A 26,735-nucleotide genomic window follows, 5' to 3' on the forward strand; every position below is an offset into this window, starting at 1 on the left:
TTACTAGAACTTGACTGTGAGGAGAGAGGCAGCAGTAAGTACTGTGCCTTTAAAAATTATACTAGATTGAGATGGACAGGAGGGTTCCCAGAGTCAGGGAAGCCCAAAGGAGAGCCCATGAGACCCGAAAGAGTCAGGAATCTTGGCAGCTCTCACGAGAGAGCTGAGAGGCTGACGTGGCTGGGGTGTGCTGGGGGAACCATGGCAAATTTAAAAGCAGCTGTCGCAGAGGAGTGAGGCATGCAAGGCACGTGGGTGAGCACAAGGGGAGGAACATCAGCTCTGCCTGCTTGACAGGTGAGCCCTATTGGTAGTTGTCACCCTCTTGGAAAGACACCTACTGTGTTCTCTACCCAAAAGGTCATGCACTTAGCACCAGTCAGGGTGGATATGGGAACCCAGACAGAGAACCCATGGAAACATGCAGCTGTGCAGGTCACAGGCTGCAGGGAGTGTCAGAGCCTTTCGCTGGCAGCAAGTGGCAGTTAAGACAACTGCTGCGTGTGCTGTGAGCAGGTGGATGATCTCCTCTGCTGAGTGGCAGAGGTGCAAGGAGAACTTGAAAGGCTAAGGAGCATCAGGGAAGCTGAAAAGGGGCTAGACTGGTGGAACCAGGCTCTTCCCTCTTTGAAACAAAAATGGGAGAACCCATCAGAAAGCGTGCAGGGTCAGGGGGCTCCTGTATATTGCCTGTGCCAGACCAGAAGCAGTAGCCTGGATGAGGGGAGGGAATTGGAAGCAAGTTCTTGGTTGTGGCAACAGATTAACTCCTTCCTTGCCCACCTCACCACCCCAGGTGCCACTAAGAAACATAAACGAGGCTCTGGTTGAGAAAAAACAGCCAAGTGAAGATGTGGACATTGGGCAGCCTACACCAGAGGAGGCATGTCCACAATCAGGGACAGCCAACACCAGAGGTATGTCCACAGTTGGAAAGACCTACCATCTGCATTACAACATCCACAAGGAAGAGAAGAGGGGTTATAGTTGTAGGTGACTCCCCTCTGAGGGGAACAGGGTCCGCTGGGTAGACCCTCCTAACAGAGAAGTCTGCTGTCTCCCCAGAGCCCAGGTTAAGGACATTACTAGGAAACTTCCTAGTTTACTATGGCACTTGGACTATTACGCACTATTGATCTTCCATGTTGGTGGAGAGCAAGCTGAGACTTGCAGTTTAGATCAATCAAAAGAGACTTTAGAGCATTGGGATGGATGGTGAGGGATTCTGGGGCACAGGTTATTGTTTCAGCCCTTCTTCCAGTTGCAGGCAATGACACTGGAATGAACTGATGAATACAGTCTGTTAAGCTTGTGTCAAGACAACAATTTTGGCTTTTTTGACAACAGCATGGCTATACAGTATGAGGCTTGCTGGCACCTCATGGAAAACATATTTCTCAAAGGGGGAAGAGGGCCTTTGTGCGAGAGATTGAGGGGCTGATTGACAGGTCTTTGAACTATGTTTGAAGGGGGAGGGGTATGTAACTGGACGTGCCAATGAGGCTTCTGGGTGTAGTAGCCCAGCATTTGTGGGGCAGTGTGCTAGCATTTTTGAGAATCAGAAGGCCTGCCACCCTTCAAGAGTGAAAACTAAGTGCTCATCTCCCTCTCTGAAATGCTTATACAACAATGTATGCAGTATGGGGAACAAGCAGGAAGAGTTGGAGATCTATGTGAGGTCATAGGGCTATGATATAATTGCAATTACTGAGACATGGTGGGACATTTCCTATGACCGGAATGTTGTAATGGACAACTATGTTCTCTTAAGGAATGATAGACCAACAAGGTGAGGCAGTGGTGTCGCTCTTTATGTGCAAGAGCAACTGGAAAGAACGTGATACTGTCTCCCATAACACTCATTAGGAAGCTGAGGGAGTGTGGGCTAGTTGATTGGACAGTGAGGTGGATTGAAAGCTGGCTGTGTGACAGAACTCAGAGGGTTGTGATCAATGGAGCAGGGTTGAGTTGGAGGTCTGTAACCAGTGGTGTCCTCCAGGGGTCAATACTCAGTCAGGTCTTGTTCAACATATTCATCAGCCACCTGGACAAGGGGACAAAGTGTATCCTCAGCAAGTTTGCTGATGATACCAAAATGTGAGGGATGGCTGACACTCCAGAGGGCTGTGCTGCCATCCAGCATGACCTGGACAGGCTGGAGAGCTGGACAGAGAAGAGCCTAAAGAGGTTCAACAAGGGCAGGTGTAGGATCCTGCACCTGAGGAGGAAGAACCCCATGCACCAATATAGGTTAGGGGTGGACCTGCTGGAAAGGAGTTCAGAGGAGAAGGTTCTGGAAGTGTTGGCAGATAGTAAATTATCTATGAACCAGCAATGTGCCCTTGCCACCAAGAGGGCCAATGGAATGCTGGGGTGCATAAGGAAGAGTGTGGCCAGTAGGTCGAGAGGGTCATTCTCCCCCTCTCCTCTGCCCTGGTGAGGCCACACCTGGAATACTGTGTCCAGTTCTGGGCTCCCCTGTTCGAGAGAGAAAGGGAACTACTACAGAGAGTCCAGCGGAGGGCAACAAGGATGACTTGGGGAGTGGAGCATCTCCCTCACGAGGCAAGGCTGAGAGAGATGGGACTCTTTAGCATGGAGAAGAGAAGGCTGAGGGGAGACCTTATTAATGCCTGTAAGTATCTAATGGTGGGTGCAAGGAGGATGGAGCCAGACTGTTTTCAAGTAGTTCCCAGTAACAGGATGAGGGGCAAGGGGCACAGGCTGGAACATAGGAAGTTCCATTTAAATATGAGAAGAAACTTTTATAGTGAGGGTGAGAGAACACTGGGACAGGCTGCCCAGAGAGGTTGTAGAATCTCCTATGGAGGTATTCAAGACCCACCTGGACACAGTCCTGAGTAATGTTCTCTAGGGAACTCTGCTTTAGCAGGGCAGTTGGACTAGATGATCTCTAGAGATCCCTTCCAACTGTGACAATTCTGCAATTCCGTGTTGAAAGCTTTTGGGTAAGAATTAAGGAACACACAAATGTGGGCGAAACTGTTGTGGGTGTGGGGCCATTCAGTGAGATTTGGACAGAGTGGAGAGCTGGGCAAAGGGAACCTAATGAGGTTCAACAAGAACAAGTGTAGAGTCCTCCACCTGGTTCCACATGGAACAACAACATGTACCAATACAGGTTAGGAGCTGACCTGCTAGAAAGCAGCTCCATGGAGAAGGACCTTGGAGTCCTGGTACACAAGTTCTCCGTGGGACAACAATGTGTCCTTATGGCCAAAAAGGCCAGGGGTATCCTGGGTTCGTTAAGAAGAATGTGTCCCGCAGGTTGAAGGAGGTCGTCCTTCCCCTCTACTCTGCCCTAGTGAGACCACATCTGGAGTATTGTGTCCAGTTCTGGGCTTCCCAGTTCAAGAGGGACAGGGATCTACTTAAGAGAGTCCAATGGAGGATGATTAAGGGACTGGAACACCTGCCTTACTAGGAAAGGCTGAGAGACCTGGGGCTGTTTAGTCTGAAGAAGACTGAGAGGAGATCTTATTAATGTATATAAATACCTGAAGGGTGGGTGTCAAGAAGGAGGGGCCAATCTCTTCAGTCATGCCCTGTGATAGGACAAGGGGCAGTGGATGCAAACAAGACTATAGGAAGTTCCACCTCAAGATGAGGAAAATCTTTACTGTAAGCGTTATGGAACTCGGGAACAGGCTGCCCAGAGAGGTTGTGGAGTCTCCTTCTCTTGAGACTTTCAAGACCCATCTGGATGCGTTTGTGTGTGACCTGCCCTAGATTCTGTGGTGGTCCTGCTCTGGTGGAGGGTTTGGACTCTGTGATCTCCAGAGATCCCTTCCAACCCCTACCTATGCTTGAGTCTTTGGGAGAAGAGTACCTTCTGACATCCTCCTGCTCCTTTAGAGCTAATAAGCTGTCATACAGGGTTATGACAGGTTAACAGTAGCAAAGTACTAGAAAGTGAAGTGTTTAAAACTGTAAGTAGGAGAGCAATTGGGAATGTCAACTTTATAGCTTAACCATCAGCCATAGCTTATAAAGTTAAGACAGATGCTTTCTTAAAAAGAAACCTGGCTGATGTTTCAAAATTATAGCAGCTCTGTCAGAATGAAGTGCAAGATCCAGGCTGTGTTCATGCTCTGCCTGAAGTTGCTGGTACATGCTGCGTCAAGTGCGGCAGAATTTCCCTTAATTTCCTCACGAGAAGAGCACACACTGATTTGATTTATTAATATTGATGTATTTTGAAGCCAGGCAGGCCAAGGGGATGACATAACTGGAAACATAAATGATCTTCCTCTGAGATCTCTTCTCATTTTGAAGTCTGCCAAAATACCCCAGTTTTGATTTGGCTTCCTCTTCTTTCCAGTCTTTCTTGAGAAGCATTTACTGTGACTTTTCTCTGTGCAGTTCTAAGGCCCCAGCTAGTAACAGTAAACTTCCTCACACACAACTGCACAGTAGTGCATCACAGAACCACTGTCAGCCTGGGAGCAGTTTGCATGTAGAAACTTCCTCCTGCCTGATTTCAGAGACCTGACCTAATTCCAATCTGAAGAGAAACTAGCTGTGAAATATCTAGTTTCCCAGTGTGTTAAGTTACCGTGTTTGCTGTCCTTTGTTTCCATATGGACTCTCTGAGCTGAAAAATCAAGCGGTTGATTCAGCTGAAAGACTAGTCTTCTAACTTGCATTGCCACACCTCCTCAGATTTGGTGAGATATGCTTACATTCAGTGATTCTTAGGTATCCCTTAGATGTAACTCATACAGGATTAGATTGATATGCCTGAAAGCATGGCAGTATTTCATGTTCTCTTCTGCCAGACCATACCATTACCTTCTGGAAAGGCTCTTAAGTGTACATGGCCTGCTTGAGGCAGCTCATGTTGTAAAGCCAAATATCTGTCTGCAATCCAGGAATTTGAAAAATGAGTTCACCTGTCAAAACAGAGGATATTCAAGCCTCTGCAGATATCGGCAGTCTGTAAACTGAGCTCTGGTAACTGCTGGACAGGCATTTAAATAACTTCCTTCCATGTGTGTGGGTGTGTTTTGTTTTGTTTTTTTCTCTATTAGAAAGAGAAAAGGAGAAGAGGTAGATGGAAATGTGACTGTGAAAAAGAAACAGAAAAAAGAAAAAGAGAAAGAATCAAAGCAGGAAAAACAGCTGAAGGTGAGTTTTAGCTGATTACATCCTAAAATCTTTGTTAGAAGTGTGCAGTGGCAGGCACTAACTGAAGAGCTGTGGCACCTCAGGAGGGGCTATACGTTGTGCCCAGACAAAGCAGAGTTGAGCCACATCTGGTCCTCATGTCCTGCAACAGGACAGTTCACCCTGCAGCTTTCTCCTGAAAGACAAGAAGGTAGTTCTCTAGGATCGTTTCATTTAAATATATTAGGTTAAATGCCTTTTCTCTCAGGGAAGCCGATTCTGTGATTCTTCCTGTATAATTTGGCTGTGGTGGCTGAAGCTCTGAACCTGAGCACTGTTGAAGAGGAGCTTGTAAAGCAATAAATAGCTCATTGTAAAAATTAAACAGAGGTAGAGTGCAGAACTAGATTAATGAAAAATCTTATCTGGGGAGCTGTGTTCAGTTCCTGGGTATAAAGTGGGATAGATCACAGATTCCTACCTTTACCTTTCTAGAATATCATGGGAAAAGTTCCTAATAGAGCATCAGGAATTTTGTATTTATTGGAAGTTTGAAATAGGTACTTTTCAAGAGAAGAATGAACAGGCTAGTTTTGCGGAAGTCTCAATGGAGGTGTAGAAAAAAGGTGTGTCTGCCTTTGAACAAAAGTTTTCTTCTTTATTGTGTAGCCATACCTTAATTTCCAGTGAAATTATAAATTATAAGGACATTATAAAGGTTTTGCTGCTGCAGTGCAGATGTTTAGGACAGATCAAGGCAATTTGTGGATCAGAGTTAACTTTGGGTTCGCTTTTTTTTTTTTTAAACAGCAGTTCAACAAGCATGATCATCAACATTGAAAATTAAACCAGTCAACCACTTCTTCCAGGGTAGACTGCATTTTTTACTGGAGCTAACGAATAACATTCAGAAATGATGCTTTTTGCTGTCCAACCCTTTCACCTTTTGTAGAAAGGCTCAAAAGAATGTGCACATTCCTCCACACTGCTGCAGATGACTGATCTGGTAGAAATTCTTATGCTTAGGTGGCTTAAAATAATAGTGCTGATAAGCATTTCTGATTATTGCATAAATGCAAAGCTCAAATGCAGCCACATCCCTGCTGTAGTCAGTGTCAGCTATGCTGTTGAGAGCTTGGTAAGCGTATAAGTATGGTGGAAATACAGGTTCCACTCTACCTAAAGCCTAGCTCTCTTGTTAGTACTGCTTGTACCTTCTTGTGTAGGATAATTCTGCAAAGGTTAATCTGTGGCCTTTCTGCACAAGTACGAGATGGGGCAGCCTTGGTTTATACAGAATCCCATAGGGAGCATTTCCTGGAGCCACAGTGGGCTCATGTATTCATAATGAAATCTTTACATAGCTCTTTTAGGTTTTTGGGTAAAATGTGTGACTTTTTTTGGTAAAGCTACTGGTTCTTCGTGCTCTTCATCTCACAGTCTGCATTTAAGATACCATGGGCTTGCTAAAACCTTGTCCACATGCTGCAGTTTCAGTAGTGTTCTTAAAAAGCAGTTCATTGCAAGTGGCTAAGCTTCTGGGTTTTGTCAACAGGAGCAGACAGAGCTGATCTGGGGCATCAAGGATGAGCTGAGGAAGGTCTGCTCCACTAATGACCTGAAAGAGCTGCTGATTGCCAACAAGCAAGAAGTTCCTTCAGGGGAGAATGCTGTGAGTTGGTCTGCAGTTGCTTTGCATGTGTCCTGGGTCTTTGACGTGGTGAAGCTGACCCAAACCAATACTGCTGAAAGGTCCACAAGTCTGAAGCATGTTCCTAACATAACACTCCAGAAATAATTTCAGTGCAATGTCCTTTTCTCTCAGGATTCTGATGATGCTGCTGTTACGCTTGCTTGTGGAGGGCTATGTGGTGGTTTGTGATGCTGAATTTGGTTTCAGTGATGGGACTTTATTCTGCTTATGCCCAAACTGCTCCATGGAGTTTTTTTGTTGCTATTCAAGAGTAGGTTAGTTATGCCACTTCACATTGCCTTCCTCAAGTATTAGATTATACAAAATGAATAAAAAACTGCACAGATTCTTTCCTAGTATACTTTCTAAAAATACTTCTGTGTAGCTTGTGAAAGTCCTCTGTCTTTCAGAGCCACACATCACTAAGTATTTGTCTTTTTTAAGACATTAAGGAGTGTGGGATGGAATATGGGAAGTGTCTGGAAAAAAAACATCAAGAACCACTCTCTAGGCAGGAAAACTGGGATTTGTCTGAGCTGATACTCCCACCTTCCGATTAACATGCTGAGATGCAATAGCTTGTCTCTTCTGTGTCTGTTCTGGCACGGCTGCCCAGTCTGGTGCTCTGCTGAATGCTGAATCCGGGTAGGAGAATCTGTGAGCAGATGGGGTGTGGCTGGGAAAACTTTGTGTCATGTCTTTAAGGCCTCATAAACCAATCAGGGCTGGTAAGAGTCTTTGTTTATTTTCAATGTATGCATGGCAAGTGCTGGAAACATCTACATCTGCATGCCAGCAGCCTAACAGTTAATGTAGTTCATGGGCTTCCAGCCTCCTTCTGCTGTGACCTGTGTTGTATTCTTTGTTGCTTTAGATTTTGGACCGAGTAGCAGATGGAATGGCCTTTGGAGCTCTGCTTCCCTGCGAGGAGTGTAAGGGGCAGTTTGTGTTCAAGAGTGATGCATATTACTGTTCAGGGGATATCACTGCCTGGACTAAGTGTGTTGCTAAAACACAGACTCCCAACAGGAAAGACTGGATCATCCCAAAGGTGGGTGTTAACTGCAAATTTTCTTATCTGAAGCACATTTCTTATGCTACGTTACCTCTTGTAAGGAACTTGAATAAGCAGCAGCCAGTGGTGGATGCCAGAGAGCAGTGTGCGTCACAGTGCTGAGTGGTTGTGGCAGTAGGGAGGTCTTGTCACAATTGTATCCCTACAGGGGTAGGCAGCTACTGCATAACTAAATTGTATTTTTTCCCAGTAACACTACATTGAAAGAGATGTTGCTGATTTCATTTGAAACCTATCATTTACCCACTTCTAGCTGTCTTCCCAGTCAGTAAAGTGGGCATTTGCCTACCTTAGTACTAATGTCTCGGAAATCCTTTCCAAGACCTGGGCTAAATGCTGGCATCTGGCCAGTGCTGAATTTAGCCTTTAAATCTTATAATAGTATTGGTTGTTTTTAAGCTCTACTTATGCTTCTATCTCACAGGAGTTTCGGGAATTTCCTTACCTGAAGAAATTTAAGTGCAAGAAGCAGGACAGGGTATTCCCTCCAGATGCTGCAACTGCAAACACTGTGCCTCCTCCCTCCGCATCCACTCCTTTGGCAGAGACTGTGTCCACACCCAGAGGTGAGCGGCTGGCTGGACATGGATTGACGGAGTTCAGGATGGTGTGTGATGCCATTCCCAGCCAGACAAATATGCCACTCCGAGCAGGCATGCTGTTCTTCTGCCTCCAAGCAGGCAGAGCTCTCCTGTTAAAAAAATAGCATAGGAGAGTCTCATATGCTTAATCTTTCTTGGCACAGGTAGACCCTGATATGGTAAGTTGCCTGGGGACATGGACTTGAGGTCCTGGTTGTTCTGTAAAAAATAGTTTTAGGTATTTGTTGATGGTGAGGAAATTATGTGTTTGCAATGAATCAGAAACTTTAAGGAAGGTGTTGCACAGCGCGTCCCAGGGGAGATCTGATGTGAAATGCCTTCTTGCTTGGTTTCGTGGGAACATTCAAGGACCTCCATAATACCAGGTATTCCACCTTGTGTTAGGTTTTAAGGGCAAGAGTTACTTGGTTTGGTTTTGAGATCTTCCATTGGGATTTGGCTTTACCAATCACTGACTCCCCTTATGCAAAATAGATATGCTGTCTTCAGCCCAAATGGCAAAAGGTTGGAGTCCAGAAATTCCCTTTAGGCTGTTGGAATTAGTCGTATGCTTTGCTTATCAGCCTATCCAATAAGCTTTGCTCACTTCTTTCTCATTCAACCTTTTAACCCTGGCCATAGTTTTGGGAGCAGGGATTTATTGTTACTTGGTGAAAAGGGTGGGAGTAATTCTGCACAGCTAGTTTTAGCTAGATCATGTGATTTCACCAATGAAGACAAAGCAACTGATGTCTTGGTTCTGACTGGCAAGTTGATTCCAGCTTCATTGTGCCCTGAAAGGAAACTCAAAGCACTGACCAAAATTAAAGCCAAGTTATTTTGTTTGCTAGCAACCAAACTTACCTGAGTTGTGAGAGAAGACGAAACAAACCTCTCAACTGCTCAATAAAGTTAATAGCATTTATTTTTAGGAGTGTAAATATGCTCTTAAGACACTGGCCATCTCCTGAATCCACCTCCATTGCAGTGTTGACACAATGTGATGGAGCCTCTGATGGTTACCCATTTGTTCCTGACTTGTTATGGGGTTTGCATGGTACAACTGTGTACAGTATAGGATCCAAGGTACTGTAGTGTAGGAACCAGAGTTGTTTGAGAGACCATGTTCTTTCTCCAGCCCCTCAAAAACAGATTTTCAGTTGAAGAGGCAGGTTTCATATTACACTGAGTTTTTCCCATGATGTCCAGGCATCAGAAGAAGAGGGAAGCAGAGTACAGTCTCTTGTAGTGCTGAAGCAGACTGATTTTTCATTTAAAAAAAAAAAAGGGGGGGGTGAGCAGGCAAGTAATAAACCTACATCTCCATCTTCCCTGTCTTCTGTCCCTTTTATTTGTTGGTAGGTGCTGAGCTTTGTTGCCTTTCATAGGTGAAGGGGAGCTTCCTCCCACTTGGCTTGGTGCAGGTCAGACCTGCTTGGACCCTTTTCTCCCTGTCAACTGGGCTGATTGTCCTGAGTGTGGGGGATGCTTTTCCTTTGTGGCTTATTATTTGCCAGGGGGCTCTGTGCCTGCTGCTAAAATGCTGTGTTATTTCCAAACCCTTAGAAAAACCACTGACCAACATGAAGATCCTCATTCTTGGAAAACTGTCAAAGAACAAGGAGGAGGTGAAGAGCTTTGTGGAGGAGCTGGGAGGCAAGACAACAACAACAGCTAACAAGGCCACCCTGTGCATCAGCACACAGAGTGAGCAGCCATGCCTTGGTTACTGGCAGCACTGGTAACAGTTGAGCAGATTACAGACTGCACCTGTCCTCGGGGCTCTCTGGGGATCAGTGTTTGGATTAGGGGGAGTGTTTTGTGTGTGCACATGGCCTTAATGTGCTTGGAAAAGTAAAGACAGATGGATACTGTTTAAGTTTTACTTACCTAGCAAGTTAACCATTAACCCTGTAGGTTGTGCTGTAAGGCTCTGCCAGTTCTGCAGCAGCTGGAGCTCGGGTCACAGTGCAGACCATGGTGGTGCATGAGCCACACCTCTTGGGATGAAAGCTGCTGGGTGCTGTGTCCATCTTTGCCTTGGAGGAGCCACAGAACTGACTTTAGGTGCCTGTGGGCAATTGTTTTCTCAGCTGGCAGCTTGGGGTCTGCTCTTGTTCTGTTTTGGAGTCAAGGTGCAAACTGGCTGCTCAGGTGGGGAGATCTGCTCCCACGTGCCAGGAGGTCCAAGAGGGACTGTGCAGGCCCAGCCCAGCTCCAGGAAGGGGAGAGCTGGACTAGCCAGATGAAACATGAGTGGTCCTGCTCTAGTCCAACTGCAGCTTTGAGCTGTTCAGGATTTTGCTCTCCAAAGAGCAAGGTGAATCCAAAATGTGGAATTGTGTTTCCACAGAGTGTTACAGAGTCCTGAATCATGACCAGAGGGAGGGACTAAAGTCTGAAATCTCACTGATGCTTTTTCTTTGTTTCCCACCCTGCTTCTGTAGAGGATGTGGAGAAAATGAACAAGAAGATGGAAGAAGTGAAGGAAGCCAAAGTCCGTGTGGTCTCAGAGGAGTTTCTTCAGGATGTGAAGTCCTCCAGCAAGGACTTTGAGGAGCTTGTCTCTCTACATGTGCTTTCACCTTGGGGTGCAAAGGTTAAAATGGAGCATGAAGAAATGGCCGTGGATGGAAAGTGCAGCAAGCCGTCAAGTATGAAGAGTGCTGGGAAGATCAAAGAAGAACAAGGTGAAGAAGAAAGCAGTTGTTTCTCTGCAGGCCTGTTCAGTGCTGTGCAAACACAAAGCAAACCTGGCTATAGTCTGTCCTTGCCCTTTCCTCACAATATGCCCTTTTCTCGTGATAAATTTAAATAATGAGACAGGAGGGTAAGATTAACCTTAAGCAAACGTGAATTTGCCTCTTGAGCTGGCTTTCACTTCCCCTAGTTCAGTAATGTTTCAGAGGTCCTCTGTGCTGCATGTGCCCCAGCTCCCTAACATCATTCCAGACTCTTATAACACCTCAGCTTCTTTGCCAGTTTGTGTCAGTATTACATCTTCAAGGAGGTGCATATGACAGACACTCCAAGGGATGTTAGCAAATGGGAAAGTACTGGAGTCCACAGCAATGGGTCTTTGTTCTACTTGGTTTAGAGCATAACACTTTTGTAATTGAGGAGGAAAAATGTCCAAGAGCACTGGCATTCCTCACCAGTGCCATAGAGAGCTTTCATTATTAATACTGGACAGTGAACAAAGCCATCAGATCTGCTCACCTATCTTCAGAACTCATTCTTCTGCATGTCTTCCAAGTGTAGGTTTCTGCCATACAGTTGTGTATGTTATTGCCAAACTCTCACAGAACTAGGGGCGCCAGGGGACCTGAACACTGCCTATGCCTTGTGAGTTTTTTAAATCCCACTTAACCACAAATGTGAATTTTATCTGCTGTACAAGTGAAAAAATAATATGTCCCATGCTTTGGGACCAGAAGGAAGGAGATAAATAGAATCTGGGGAGGTATATTTTTTTTCTTATTTAATCTGGCAGGTGGGGGCTGTGAATTGGCAGCTAAAGCCAGGTAGAAAAAGCCATTAAAGTCATTGTGTTCATATACTGGGAATCTGATTTGAAGTCTCCTTGGGTTATGCAAATTGAGAAGTCAAATGTTAATTCAAGTCGGACTGTGTTGCTTGCCTAGGAAAAAAAATGAACTCTCTTTCGCTGCAGGACCTAGCAAATCTGAAAAGAAAATGAAGCTAACAGTTAAGGGTGGAGCAGCAGTTGATCCTGATTCTGGTGAGTGATAACAATGGCTGCATCTGCACACACAGTCTTCAGGATGTGATTTTTAGCAAAATGTTTTTCTGAGGAAATACAAGGATTCCATAAAAGGAAAATAAATTTTTAGATCACTTTTTTCTTACTGTCAAGGGAAGGATATTGATTGACATTAAAAGCTGGATATTCCAGGGTTTTCGAGTGTAACTTTCAGAAGGACCACTTCAACTAAGGTGTGCAGCTTGTTCAGCTTCAGGAGCATCTGTCAGTGAGGTGGATAAAGGCCCAGTTAGCAGAAACCACAGGTTAGGCATGAGCATCTGCCACCGGACTCTTCAGAGGACATCTGCTGCTACATTCCAAACCTATGGTGCATGAATGTAGTTAGGAGAATTCATACCACATCCAAGGCCAGCCTTTGGTTCATCAGTCCATTTGCTATCATGTCATCTGTAGAGCTGTATCTCCCTTGAGAATTCATTTACTCAGTCACACAGTGTTAAATAACAGATTTGAGATGGTTCTTTACCAAAAGTGACATTTTTTTTCTCTAGTTAGAATTGATGTTCACTCCAGTGTATCTAAAGGTGCGTGCTTACAATTTGTTAAAAAGAAAACATGCAACAAGTAGTACTGAATGAGCATGTGGTCACTGGTTTTTGTGATGCTTGTGTTAAGAGTCTCACTACTTCATTAAACATTTGGGTGAATGGAAATGCAGGAAGGAGAACTAAAATGCTAACCTTCTCTCTCATCTAATTTGTTTCTTCTCCCTAGGTTTGGAGGATTCTGCTCATGTCTTTGAAAAAGGTGGGAAAATTTTCAGTGCAACCCTGGGCCTAGTAGATATTGTGAAAGGAACAAATTCCTATTATAAGCTGCAGCTGCTAGAAGGTGACAGAGAGAACAGGTGAGTTTAATTTTCCCTAGACATACTTTTATTCACTTTTTTCCCGATAAATACTGGATTTTTGCCATCTGTAATAGCTAAGTATGAGTAAAATGTCTTTTTGAGGAGATACGGATAGGTATCTCCTATCCTTATATATGGATAGATATGTATATTTAAAAACAAAAACAAATTTTAAAAAATGAAACAAAACCAAAGCAATCCCCCCCAAAAAATCCCCAAAACCTCAAAAACTACAAAACAACCACACCACAAACCACCCATGGTGAGATCTCTGCTCTGCATGAAGGCATTTCTTTGTGATGTTTACGAAACCTAAGTTGGGAGTTAAGTTTGTGGAATTGCAGCTGTTAGTGTTCATGCCTGTATCCTGGGATGAGTGAGGTATATACAGTTGGTGTCTTTAGGACTGGGTTTATTGGCTAACAGGAGGGCCACAGTGGACTGTGACTGATGGCTGTCCTTGAAAATACAGAAGCAGAATTTGGTGAAGGTTCTTCTGTTCTAACATCAAGACCTTACACATACAGTCAGCGATGCTGGAAATTTTTCCCATATTCTCCAGCTTATTCTTGTCTTCTAATTGCTGAGCGGTGACATTGGAAAACAAAGCCAGATTCTGGCTATTCTACAACAGTGTAGTTCTGAATTGTGTGCCCTGTGGCTTGAAAAAATGCACTGAAGTGATCAGGGGAAAAATCACATGTTTAGCTTTCCAGTCTCATGGGAGGCACGACAGAGCTGTCCAGTGGTTGCATTAGTGAATAGATGAAGAAATTCAGAGGCTGCATTAAAATTAAGCTGCCCCCCTACAAGCACATAAGGGAAGCACAGAAATCCAAGGGAGCCGATGGCTTTCAGCAATGACCCTGGTCCAGCTCTGGATTTATCACACTTCACTATGTTCAGAATAAGCTTTAATGTGGGGTTTGTATCTGGATCTGTGATTCAGTACACGGAGAGATCTCAGTGCCCACATTTTGTGGCTGACATGTTGGAAAGTTTCATTGATTTATTCCCGTAAATACTACAAAAGCTCACCTAAGGTGGTGTCAGTAATACAGACAAATACCTGAGTTACTTCTGGTTTCTCTAAAAATCTGAACTAGGACTTGAGGCTTAAAGATGCATTATGTTTATTTTCCAAATATATGATCCCAATAGTCTCAAGATTTGTATTAGCCTTCCTTTTCCTGCTGTTCACACATTTATCCTCAGGGCTGTAGGTCTGCTGGGTTAACTCGGCATTTTTTCATGCCAGTTCTGGGATATGTGCTCTCTGTGGTGGATCTTCTGTTGCTCTCCTGCGGTGACTGATAGGGAATGTCTTCTGTGAAATTAATGGTGTGCAAATGGCTGATTTGCATGCAGTTGCATGGTTGCTGCAGTTTCAGTTTTATTGGGATTGAGATCTAGAGCCAGACTATCTTTTGTCTGTTCTTTTCTCATGTTTCACTTCTCTTAGATACTGGGTGTTCAGATCTTGGGGTCGTGTGGGCACTGTAATTGGGAGTAACAAGCTGGAGCAGATGCCATCAAAAGAAGATGCGGTTGAACACTTCCTGAATTTGTATGAAGAGAAAACTGGCAATTCTTGGCATTCAAAGAACTTCACTAAATACCCAAAAAAATTCTACCCGTTGGAAATAGATTATGGACAGGTAACTGAAATATCCCTGTACCAGGTGGAGCATTGCTCAGCTGCCTTTCTCTGGCTGTTCTGAAGTGCAGGTGCAGCTGCTCCATCTTCTCTGTGCTACAGAAAGAGAGCTGCAGAGTTGTTACTGTGGCAGCCAGCCCATTACTTTTAGCTTTTGTGATTTTGCTAATTCTGGTACTGTTTTATGCCTCCCAGGATGAAGAAGCTGTCAGAAAACTGACAGTGGGTGCTGGGACCAAGTCAAAACTTGCTAAGCCAATTCAAGACCTTATTAAGATGATCTTTGATGTGGAGAGCATGAAGAAGGCGATGGTGGAATTTGAGGTGACAGCATATATTCACGTTTCTCGCTTCTAACCCTCCTTTCTCTCCTTACATCGTACTTACACAGCTACTTACGATGCATTTCCCAGAAGTCACTGTGGACTTTAGATCGGCCTTAAAATAAGGGCAGGAGTCTGACAAGAATTTGCCAAGCACTGGAAGTAGTAACTTAGTTGTGATGCATGCAGTTTTTAAAGCACAGGTGCATTCTTTGTTTGGTGAGGAATGTCTGTATCTGCATCTTCAACTTAAGCCTATGAGAAAGTCATCCACTCGTCCTGGGATCAGTAATCAGTTTGGTTTTTTTCTCCTAGTGATACATGTGTCGTGGCCACTGTTTGCTGAATGTTCTTAAAGTACTAGCACAGCCAATGTGTTAATTGTAGGTACTTTGTTTTTGTGAGTGGTGTGGAAAGGGGGCAGCACTACCATTAATTTAGGCATTTCTCAGACTTGAGAAATGCTGCCAGTTGGTACATGCCCTAATTACGTGCCTTGACAAAGTCCAGGTCCTCTTCTGAACGGGGCCAAACTTGAGATTTTTGTTTTGTTTTATTTCTTCACCAAAGGGGTTGTCAGGCACTGGAATAGGCAGCCCAGTGAAGAGTTGGAGTCACCATCCCTGGAGGTATTTACAAGATGTGTAGATGTGGTGCTTTAGGATGGAGTTTAGTGGTGGACTTGGCAGTGTGCTGGGTTAATGGTTGGACTTGATGATCCTAAAGGTCATTTCCAACCAAAACAATTCTATGATTCTATAATTTCTCATTTGTTCTAATGATGCCATACTTTCAACCATTCTTCTTTCCTCCATATTTATTAATCCATTCTTCCAACAAGCCTTCAGAGAGTGGTCTGGTGGTATCATCTCCCTCTTCTTGCCTAGAAACATTTTTACTAGTGTTCAGAGATCCTGCAGTTTGTTTTACTGCAGCTATTCAACTAGGTTAATTCAAAATAATAAGTTTTTATTTTCTTCAGCCAGCTTAGTTATCCTGCTCTAAGTCTTCACATTTAAGCGGCTGTTGTTTGCACTGTGTATCCGTATTTTTGCATCTACTTTTCAGAACATGCTTTGCACCATTTCATGCAGCTTATCTAAAAGCTTTCAGGTGGCTTGCCCAACATTTTTTAGTACCTTGGGGTAATTGTGTTATCCCATATCTTCACTGGTTCTTTACATCAAAGTCTTCTAAAATATCAGTAGGTCTTTAACTGGCTAAAGACTCTGAATTGATCATCATCTAGTGTCTTCTGGCTTAGCAGAACTCTGCTGAAACTGTTAATTCACACCAGCTGCAAGAGCTGTAGGAGACCTGGGAGTCCAGATGGGCCTTGTCTTCCTAGTAGATTTATCTTCTTATATTGTTGCAGCTGAACAGCTGTTTTCCATTAGAGGAAATAATGTTTTTCCTAGTTAGTGGTTTCTGTGCTTCCTCTGAAAATGGCTGCTTGGTTCCTATAATCAATCTGATCTCAAGTACTTCATACCATCCAGGCAGTCTTGCTCAGCCACAGCTGTAGCAAATTCTTAGTCTTTCCATTACATGACACAGATTTACCTGAGTATTTCTCTTCCTGCTTCTAACTTAGCTTTCAAGAGATTTAGCTCACAAAGCATATAGGGGTTTATTACAATTATCTATGTCATTGCCTTACATGAAAGGCTAGTTAGAGGGCCAAGTCTACTCTAATGCTAGATCCTCCCTTGCCTGGGTGGAAAGCAAACATCTCCCCTGCCTTCATGATGATGTTGGTGCACACATGTGTGATGTGGAGCTAAGTGTTCATGTCAGTGCATCTGGCAGTAATTGCAGTGCTGTTGTTTTAGACCCAGCCCTTTGGCTGCTGTGCTTTTTTGATGCCTCCAGTGATAAAGCTTTGGATGCAGTTTAGCTTTATATTAGCTCTGCAGGGCTCTGCTCAGCTCCCATGACTCACAGGAGACACAAAATCTAGCCCTTTTGGCTGTTTGTGGGCTCTGTAAGAAATACATTATTCAGTCACATTGTTGAGGATGTGTTAGTTTATAGGTGTTAGTGTTTATGTGTTAGTGCTTATATGTGCTAGTTTATAGGTTTATGTAACTTGCAGTTAGTATCATAGAATGGTTTGGGTTGGAAGGGACCTTAAGGATCATCTAGTTCCAACCCCCCTGCATGGGCAAGGTCACCTCCCACTAGACCAGGTTGCTCGAAGCTCCATCCAGCCTGGCCTTGATCACTTCCAGGGATGGAGCATCCACAACTTCCCTGGGCAACCTTTTCCAGTGTCTCACCCCACCACAGGAAATATGTCTTCCTAATATCTAATCTCAGTCTACCCTTTTCCAGTTTGAAACCCTTCCCCCTCGTCATCACTCCATGCCCTTGTAAAAAGTCCCACTCCAGACTTCCTGCAGGCCTCTTTCAGGTATTGGAAGTATAGTGTTGTACAGTTGGTATAGGTGTGCACAGCTATTCTGCACATCCAAGTTAAATGGCCCATTTTACTTGTACACGCCCTTCATGATTTTTCTGTTAATAATTAGGTAATGGGTGGTACTCAAAAAGAAAGTTTTGGCCCCAAAAGTTTGGGAGCTACAAATCCATTACAAGTTGTTTTTCACTAGGTTATTAATCTTGGCTTTGTGACTCTCACATCCCAAAGACATGATCAGCTTTGAAGTCTGTCTTCTCTCTTGCAGCCCACCTTGAATTTCCTTAGTATCTGGCCTTGTATAGATGTAGCTGCAGCTAAAGGTGAAAGTACTTGTAAGCCCAGTATAGAATAGATATCTCCATACAAAATCACTTCAGGGCTTTCACACCAGTCTGTAGCTTTGAAGAGCCTTCAGAGTTCAGCTTGCAGAGAAGATTTATATAAAGTTGGGTCTACTAGATCCATGGTGAATAAATAATGTGGAACGTATCCATACATCCTTTATAGGATCTTCAGTCCTTGAACTGGATCTTAAACCCATCAAGTTAAGTACAAGTTAGTTTGACCTGCAGCGTGTACAGTGAGTACTGTCAAGAGTCCAGAGTTGAATTTTGAATTTTGTTGAACTTTTTTGTGTTCAGATGGTCCTTAACTATGCAAAGATTTAATGTATATCCAAAACTCTCCCAAGATCCATCAATACACAAAAAAAAAGCAACATATAACTTAATATCAGTGGGTAAATGCAGATAACCAAGACATTTTTCAATTCCTTCTGGAGTAGCATGTTTCCACAAGATTTGCTTCTCATGGCCCAGGATAGTATTCCGGGCTGTGGCATGAGGCACAGGATGTTTCCAACCATCCTGTACTTGTTTCCACTATTGTAAGCACATAGCGCTTACCCTGGTGGGTCTGAGGCAGTGTGATACAGTCAATTTGCCAGGCCTCTCCATACCTGTACTTTGACCACCCCCCTCAAACTGCAAAGGTTTCAACAGTTTAGCCTGCTTAATTGCAGTCATGGATAACCTGTGCAATAGCATCCGTGGTTAAGTCCACCGCTCAGTCATGAACCCATCTGTATATTGCATCTCTGCCCTGATGACCTGAAGTGTCATGGGCCCATCATCTAAAAAATGCTCACCCTTATGTTCCCAGTCCGAGTCTATTTGGAACACCTGGTTGTGTCGATGTTCCTCAGTGCCTTGACTCAGAGGCACGTGTGCATCTACATGACACACTTTCACAACCAGTTTCTCTGTCTGAGCTGCAAAGTCTTTCCACAGCTCGGCAACCCAAATAGGTATACCTTTTTGCTGCCAGTTGTTCTGCTGCCACTGCTTTAGCCAACCCCACAAGGCATTTGCTGCCATCTATGAGTCAGTGTAGAGATAGAGTCTCAGCCACCCCTCTCACTTGGTGATGTCTAAAGCCAGCTGGATGGCTTTTACCTGTGCAGATTGACTCGATTCACCTCCTTCAGCTGCTTGTGCAGCTAGTCTTGTAGGACTCCTCATGGCAGCTTTCCACTTCCTGCAGTTCCCTACAAGATGACTGGAGCCATCAGTGAAAAGAGCAAATTGTTTCTCAGTCTCTGGTAGATGATCATATGGTGGAGCTTCTTGAGCCTGTCTCACCACTTCTTGGGGTGGCATTCCAAAGTGTGTGCCTTCTGGCCAGTTTCTAATTGCTTCTATGATTTCCTGGACAATTCAGGCTTCCTATTTGAGCTTGCCGGATAATTAAAGCAGTCCATTTACTCCAAGTCACATCAGTGGCATGATGGATAGGAGAAGTATTAACTCTGGAACATGAAGCTCAGTACTGGTAATCTAGGCATCAGGAGGAGCTGGGCTTCAGTGCTGATCACTTCCAAAGAGGCTCTAACTCCTTTATATGCTGCCAGTATCTATCTCCTTTTCAGTTGATGTATAGTTGACCTTGAAACCTCCAGTTCCAGAATCCCAAAAGTTGATCTTGAGTGTGATCTTGATCTGGTGCTTTCTGCCAGGGGCTCCAGGTAGGACTGTTGTACGTGGCTGTGGTGTAGAGCATATTTTTGATGTCTAGCCCTGTTCGAACTGGTCCAAGGGCCTTTGCCTGAACAATCTCCTTTTTAATCTCCTCAAAAGCTTTCTGTTGGTCAGGACCCCATTTAAAATCACTCTTCTTTCGAGTCACCTCATAGAGAGGTTTCACAATATGACTGTAACCAGGAATATGCATTCTCCAGACACCAACAGTTCCTAAAAAGGTTTGAGTGTCCTTTTTGTTAGTTGGTGGGGCCATAGCTGTTATTTTGTTAATCATGTTTGTTTGAATCTGGCAACGTCCATCTTGCCATCTAATTCCCAGGAACTGGATCTCTCGTGTAGGTCCCTTGACCTCGCTTCTTTTCACAGCAAAGCCAGCATCCAGAAAAATTTGGATTATATTTTTAGCTTTCTTAAAGACTTCTGGTGTGTCTCCCCACATAATGATGTTGTTGATATACTGCAGGTGTTCTGGAGCTCCACCCTTCCCCAGTGCAGCATGGATCAGTCCATGGCAAATGGTTGAGCTGTGTTTCCACCCCCGGGCCAGTAGATTTCAGGTGTACTGGACTTACCTGGACCCCTCCAAGTGAAAGCAAACTGTGGCCTGCACTCTGATGCTAGAGGAATAGAGAAAAATGCATGAGCAATGTCAATAGTGGCATACCACCTGGCTGCTTTTGACTCCAGCTTGTAGGGAAGTTCTAGCGTGTCCGGCACAGCAGCGCTGAGTGGTGATGTAATCTCACTCATGCCACCATAGTCCACTGTCAGCCTCCACTCACCACCAGGCTTTCGCACTGGCTAAATAGGACTGTTGAGTGAGTCCTGCTCATCACTCTTTGGCTCTCCAGCTGCCAGATCAGCTTATGAATAGGGATCACAGAGTCTCTGTTGTTGTGATACTGTCATCTATGCACCATTGAAATGGCAGTTGGCACCTGCTGATCTTTGACCTTCAGCAACCGCACTAAAGATGGGTCATCTGAAAGGCCAGGCAAAGTATGCAGCTGTTCAGTGTCCTCAGTCTCTAAAGCTGCTATACCAAAGGCCCACCACTACCCTTTCAGGTCATGGAAATATCCTTTTTTGAGATAGTCTATGCCAAGGATGCAGTGACTGGGCCAGTCACTACAGGGTGCATTTGCCACTCTTTACCAGTGAGGCTCACATCAGCCTCCACAACAGTCAGTTCTTCAGATCCTCCTGTCACTCCAGAAATAGTGACAGAGTCTGTACCTTTATGACTGGATGGCATTAGAGTGCACTGTGCACCAGTGTCCACCAAGGCTTTATACTTTTGCGGTCCTAATGTGCCAGGCCACCGAATCCACACAGTCCAGTAAACTCAATTGTCCCTCTCCTCCCCCTGGCTGGAGGCAGGACACCTCTAACGTTGAACATTTGAGGTTGAAGCACCATCATGGTTGAAGGACCAGTCACTGGAAGAACCATCTCCTGCATTTGTTCTCTTTAGCAGCTCTTGTACACGTATGTGGAGAACAGCAGTGGGTTTATTGCTCCAGGTTCTTGTGTCCTCTTTAAAGTAATTACACAACCACTACCACACGTTGTGTCAAAGTGGGTCCTGTCTCTTGCTGCTGTCTCGGAGCAGGACATCTTCTCTTAATGGCTGCAACACGAGACCAGTTGTCTCTAGGGAGATACTGAGATTTACCTTCCCATCTGTTCAGCATCTTACTCCTTCTGTCAGTCATTCTTTTCAATGGCTGAGGTGTGGAACTGGTGGGGATCAGAGATCATGTCTCCATACTGTTGTGCTTTCAAAGCCATTTCATGCACAGTTGGTCTTTTGTAGTCGGTGCACCCCATGAAGGAGAATATATGGACATGTGCTGGTGGTACAGCCTGCGCAAACCTCCAGAACATGAATGTGTTGCACAGAACATCATCAGGATTTGTAATCCTATGGTTGTCACAGATCACCTCTCACACAGCTAATTATTCTCTCAAGTACATGATGGCTCTCTCAAGAGTGGGTGTTCTGCTTCAGTGCCAGTCACTGTCACCCTTATGGCCGTATCTCTTACAGCTGAGAGAAGTCAATTCTATGGGGTGGTATTTCCTGTCTTACTACCAATTGCTCTATCAATGCCAGCATCTCTGGCCAGGGATCCCAATTGCTTGGCTTCTCTTTCGTCCACATCATAGGTATCAGCCCCACTATCAAAGCATCAGTGCAGCCAACAAAGCAGCAGCTCACACCTTCATTGCAGGTAATGTCCCTTCTGATGAGGTGCAGTTCCTTGAGAGAGAAAGGTTGGACAAGATCGTCATTGTCATCTGCTTGAGAGTGGCCTGCTTTTCTGTCTGCTTGAGAAGGGCCTGCTCTGTTATCGGTTTTAGAAGAGTCTGCTCCTTCAGTTAGTTCTTTTAACATCGCTTTTAAAAAGGAGTCCTCTACTATTTAACGTGTGCTTTCAGGTGGCTGTTTCTTTGCTTTGCTCTTGGTCACAGGATTAACTTGGTCTTTGCAGCAGTAGCAGTGGTGGCAGCAGCCTTGCCTCCACTTGTGCAGTGAGTGGAACAACATCTTGCTCTACGAGTCCACAGTACATTACAAACATTCAGCAGAAGCATCCCTACTGAAACAATGTTATTTAGATCAAGAGCTGGGAGATTCAGCCTGAGAGAAAATGGAGAGGTAAAACTGAACCTGCTACTGCCATTACCAACATAGACCTTTCTGTTCACATGAGGATTTGTACTGTACACATACAGTGTCACCATACAGATCAGTATCGAAACCCCTGTAATCACTAGATAGGTTATTACATGGTTGATTATGGCTATAGTCCTGTCAATAAACCAAAAAACAATAACAAGAACAGCTACACAGAGCAGTATTATCCTGGCTGCACGCCGCATGTATGACAGCATACTGGGAAAACAGTCCAGCAGAAGCATTGTAGAAAGTGTCCGTTGTGTTTCCAACCCATCAACATATTCAGCAGAAGCATTGTCCTTGGCTATCTGAGGGATTCCTCCCATCAGAGATGGAATTTTAAACATTCACCAATTAGTGAGAATTTATAGCCTGGGCTTAAGATCAAGCCCCACATTATGCGCCAATAAGTTATTGTCACAGTTTCACTCAGGATCTGCAGTTGATCCAGCGACAGCAATGCTCTTGATCCTTTCCCTCTCCCACCCAGGTAGGGAAGGAGAGAGAGAATAAAGGAGAGAGAAACTTTCCGGATTGAAAACTAAACTGGACAGCTTTAATTAAATCCTAATGATAAAAGAAAATATGTACAATTATATACAAGTATGTTCAGGAATGTGCAAAAGCCTATGGCCTCCTCCTACCCCCAGCAACTCCTGTGGCATCTCCTGAGCTGTGAGAGGTCCTGAAATGTCCCGGAGCTGCTGGAGAGAGCGGCAGAGCAGGCAGGAGCTGAGGGGAGAGTTGTGAGGGTCAGGAATGCATGGGCCTAAGGATCAACGGTCATGGATAGATGGAGTCCTCCCCAGATGCTGGCCATGGATGGAAGACAAGGGAAGAAGAAGCAGGAAGGGGCTTGACTTGCATGGTCCCTGACCTTACACTGAGTTTACATAGATATAGGAAATGGAATACTTGGATCAATTTTGCTTTCCATCTAGTCCACTCCTCCCTATGGGATGGTTCCTCCTCTAGCATCTGAGGCCACAGAGCAAAGTGACCTTGGCGTCTCAGCAGTAAAATAAGCATTCCAGTGTTATCAGTCCACTAGCTGGAAAACTTGCTGCTGGTTAAAAAAGAGCTCACTGAATGAATAAAAAAATAACTGAAAAGAAAATTGGCTTCATCCTGGCTCAAACCAGGACAACATTGCTTTTAACTTAGTTGCTTTTTTATTTCATTTTTTGTTGACAAATACAAAGCATCTTAAAATCTCTTTGGTTTTGACTCTTGATAGTTATAGGGCAAAGTTGGATGAAGGTGACTAGGTTGCACCTAAGAGACACAGATAATTTTATGATGTATTAGTAATTTTATTCAGTTTGGTTCTTTGCCAGCCTGAAATGTATGGGTACTGAAGTGATTGAAGAATGCATCTTACACCAGGTCAATATTAAACTTCTAGCCAAATACTTAGTACCCTATTTTTGTGTTGCCTTAGCGTGCATGCTTAACTTTCTGTTGCATTACTCCTTTGTTTATATATAATGTTTTCTCAGTAGTATGTACTGTCCTTCTGACATCATTCTTTGATCCACAGAGATTAATACCAAGTCTGAAATGTTTCCATTCTTCAAGTGGTCAGTCCTACCAGAATAGAGAGATTTGTTCCCTAGAACCTTTATAAGGAATATTGGAGTGGTTTCAATGCAGTGAAATCCTGTTTCCATTTTTTTAAATCTTTATCAGATTGACCTACAGAAGATGCCATTGGGAAAACTGAGCAAGCGACAAATCCAGAGCGCATACTCAATCCTTAGTGAGGTTCAGCAGGTGAGCATGAAAGGGATGTTGGAGCAAGAGGGGAATTCAGAAGTTGTTCTGGGGTGGGGTGTAGTGGAGAGCCATGTGTGTAAAGATCTGTGCTCTCTCACGATGGAGGAAAGGATGTGGCTTCCATGGGTAGCTAGTTACTTCCCTTCACTGTTGTACCAGTTTGGGCACTACTTTCACACTTTTGTAGCACTAATGTCAGGCTGAGCCTGACATAAATGGCAGCCGAGCAAATTATGCCAGTGTCTTGATCTAGTAGTGAGCTGTTGTCTCCACCCCAGATAAGTTTGTTTGAGGATGAGAATAAAGGTTAAATTGTCACAGGAAAGTGTCTGACTTGATAACATTACTGTATTTACACAGAATGACCTGGACCATTCCAAGAATCACTTTGTGGTATTGCCTGAACAGCTTGCAAAAGTGTACCAGCATACCCCATTTTTTGTCATGAGCTCCCTGGCAAAGCATAAATATGGGAACTGTTACTGCAATTGTTAGAGCAGACCAGAACTTTTCCAAGAGCATGCACCCCTTCTACGTCCAGAAGCTTTTATTTTGCCTTCCAGAAACGTAATCCCCATTAGATTTTTCTCATACAAAAACTGTGTATTTCTGTGCAAATATTGTGACTTACTACATGCAAAACAATTTAATAGAATTGCCCTTTTTAGTTCTGTGAATTTCAGCATGAACACTATTTTTATTGGTGCTCCTATGTATTAGTCCTCCAGTATCTTGTGTGCTATTGTACACATGAGATGTGTGTGTCTGTTGCTTAATCTTTCTCAGCAATTTTCTCTGGTGCTTGTTGTCTGTTTAGGCAGTTTCAGACAGTGGTTCAGAATCGCAGATCTTGGACCTCTCCAACCGGTTTTATACTCTGATTCCTCATGACTTTGGGATGAAGAAACCACCTCTTCTAAACAATTTGGAATACATTCAGGTATTGACTGGAAGCAGTATCTTGCTTGCAGGCAACAGGTCTGATACCAGACTTCTAACACAAAGAATATATATGAGGTTTTATGACTTCATTTAACCTTATGCTTTCATGAGGTTAAACTGTTTTTTCTTCAGAATATAGTTTTGTTTGTTTATGTGCATATATATATACACACGTATATATACATACAAAAGGTGTTAGAAGGTATAGATGTTATATATTATGGTCTATTTATATATATGTATGTGTGTGTATTTTAGTAAATTTAAGTATAAATTAAAAAAAAAAAAAGACAGTGCTGTTAGATGGCAGTGTATGGCCAGTGATTCACATACACTTTTATAATTTGGAGTATTTCAGAGTTATTCTGAACATGTCAAAGGCACAAGTAAAATGACCTGTTTAAATTCTTCAGGCTAAAGTGCAGATGTTGGACAACTTGCTTGATATTGAGGTTGCTTACAGCCTTCTCAGAGGTGGAAATGAGGATGGAGATAAAGACCCAATTGACATAAACTATGAAAAACTTCGAACTGATATTAAGGTAAAGGAAATAAAAGGAAATTAGTGACTGTGAATACAAATTGATGTCCTGTTCATTTGGAGTATAACAAATCACTTAAACTGTAGGTGGACACATGTTTTGGCATGAGTTCAATGAAGGACCACTGAGATAGTTAAGGGACTGGAGCATGTGTTGTATGAGGAGATGCTGGAAGAAATGGGGCTTTTTACCCTGGAGTAAAGGGAGCTTAAGGGATATCTTATCAATGTTTATGAATACTTGATGAAGGAAGGGAGTAGATAAGACAGAGACAGACTCTTTTTGTTAGCATCCAGTGACTAGAGGCAATGAGCACCACAAATTGAAATACAGGAAATAGTATTTAAAGAAAATTAAGTTTATATGATTGATTGTGTTTGGGTTAGGATTTTTGTTTGTGAGGGTGGTCAAACACTGGAAAACATTGCCCAGAGAGGCTGTGAAGGCTCCAGCCTTGGAGGTGTTGAAAGCCTAACTGGACTTAGCCCTTGTCATCCTCTTCCAGCTGACTGTGCTTTGAGCAGGGGAGTTAGAAATCTCAGTTTCCAGAGGTGCCTTCCCCTCTCAGATATTCTGTGACTGAGCGCTGTCTATATACTTGTACATCATCTTTAGCTGGGATTAAGTTTCCACATGAATGACAAAGGAGGCTTTAACTGGAGCGTTGCAAGCATGTGGTAGATGTCACCATGTTAGAAGAAGCCTGCTATTGGTATGCTGACAAAACCTCTTGTTCACTTCTTTGCAGGTTGTTGACAAAGATTCAGAAGAAGCCAAGATTATTAAACAATATGTGAAAAATACTCATGCTGCTACTCACAATGCATATGATCTCAAAGTTGTGGATGTAAGCTGGGCAATACTGGGGCTTCTAAGTCAATTTACTCATTCACAGTTTCCTTTTATTTTTGAGTAGCTTACCTATTTTCCTTTGTTGGAGGGAGGGTTTGATAGACCAATTGCTTTAGTAGTATAGCAAAAGCCTAAGCAGAGATGAGTTTAAGCTTACTGAGATGTCTTTCGGCTATGTTTCTATTTTAATTTAACTGATCTCAAAAAGGATGTGGAGGTGTAATCATCTTCTAAAACTAAACCTGAGTTTATTGAATGATTTTTCAGAAAACTGGCGTCTCATGAAAATGGAAAAGGGAAGGTGGAGAGGTATACACAAGTATTGTGTGATCAGTGCTGCCTCTTATTTGCTAGCGTGACATAGCACACTGCAAATACTAGATCAG

The 26,735-nt window shown here is 43.7% G+C and overlaps 1 protein-coding gene across 2 annotated transcripts in view; it reads left to right on the forward strand.

The window, feature by feature from the left end:
* The window catches only part of PARP1 (poly(ADP-ribose) polymerase 1), a 51,251-nt gene that overhangs the window by 19,013 nt on the left and 5,503 nt on the right, over nt 1–26,735 (forward strand). For both annotated transcript variants that reach the window (XM_051614252.1, XM_051614253.1), the window contains exons 5-18: nt 5,052–5,148; nt 6,683–6,799; nt 7,695–7,871; nt 8,320–8,461; nt 10,043–10,183; nt 10,924–11,166; nt 12,150–12,218; nt 12,978–13,110; nt 14,576–14,771; nt 14,966–15,094; nt 23,927–24,010; nt 24,831–24,953; nt 25,369–25,497; nt 26,246–26,344. In XM_051614252.1, coding sequence (XP_051470212.1) covers nt 5,052–5,148; nt 6,683–6,799; nt 7,695–7,871; nt 8,320–8,461; nt 10,043–10,183; nt 10,924–11,166; nt 12,150–12,218; nt 12,978–13,110; nt 14,576–14,771; nt 14,966–15,094; nt 23,927–24,010; nt 24,831–24,953; nt 25,369–25,497; nt 26,246–26,344 — 1,879 coding nt within the window. The remainder of the gene's footprint in view (nt 1–5,051; nt 5,149–6,682; nt 6,800–7,694; nt 7,872–8,319; nt 8,462–10,042; nt 10,184–10,923; nt 11,167–12,149; nt 12,219–12,977; nt 13,111–14,575; nt 14,772–14,965; nt 15,095–23,926; nt 24,011–24,830; nt 24,954–25,368; nt 25,498–26,245; nt 26,345–26,735) is intronic.

Source organism: Apus apus, chromosome 3, assembly GCF_020740795.1.
Source record: "Apus apus isolate bApuApu2 chromosome 3, bApuApu2.pri.cur, whole genome shotgun sequence".
In the NCBI taxonomy this organism is placed as follows: domain Eukaryota; kingdom Metazoa; phylum Chordata; class Aves; order Apodiformes; family Apodidae; genus Apus; species Apus apus.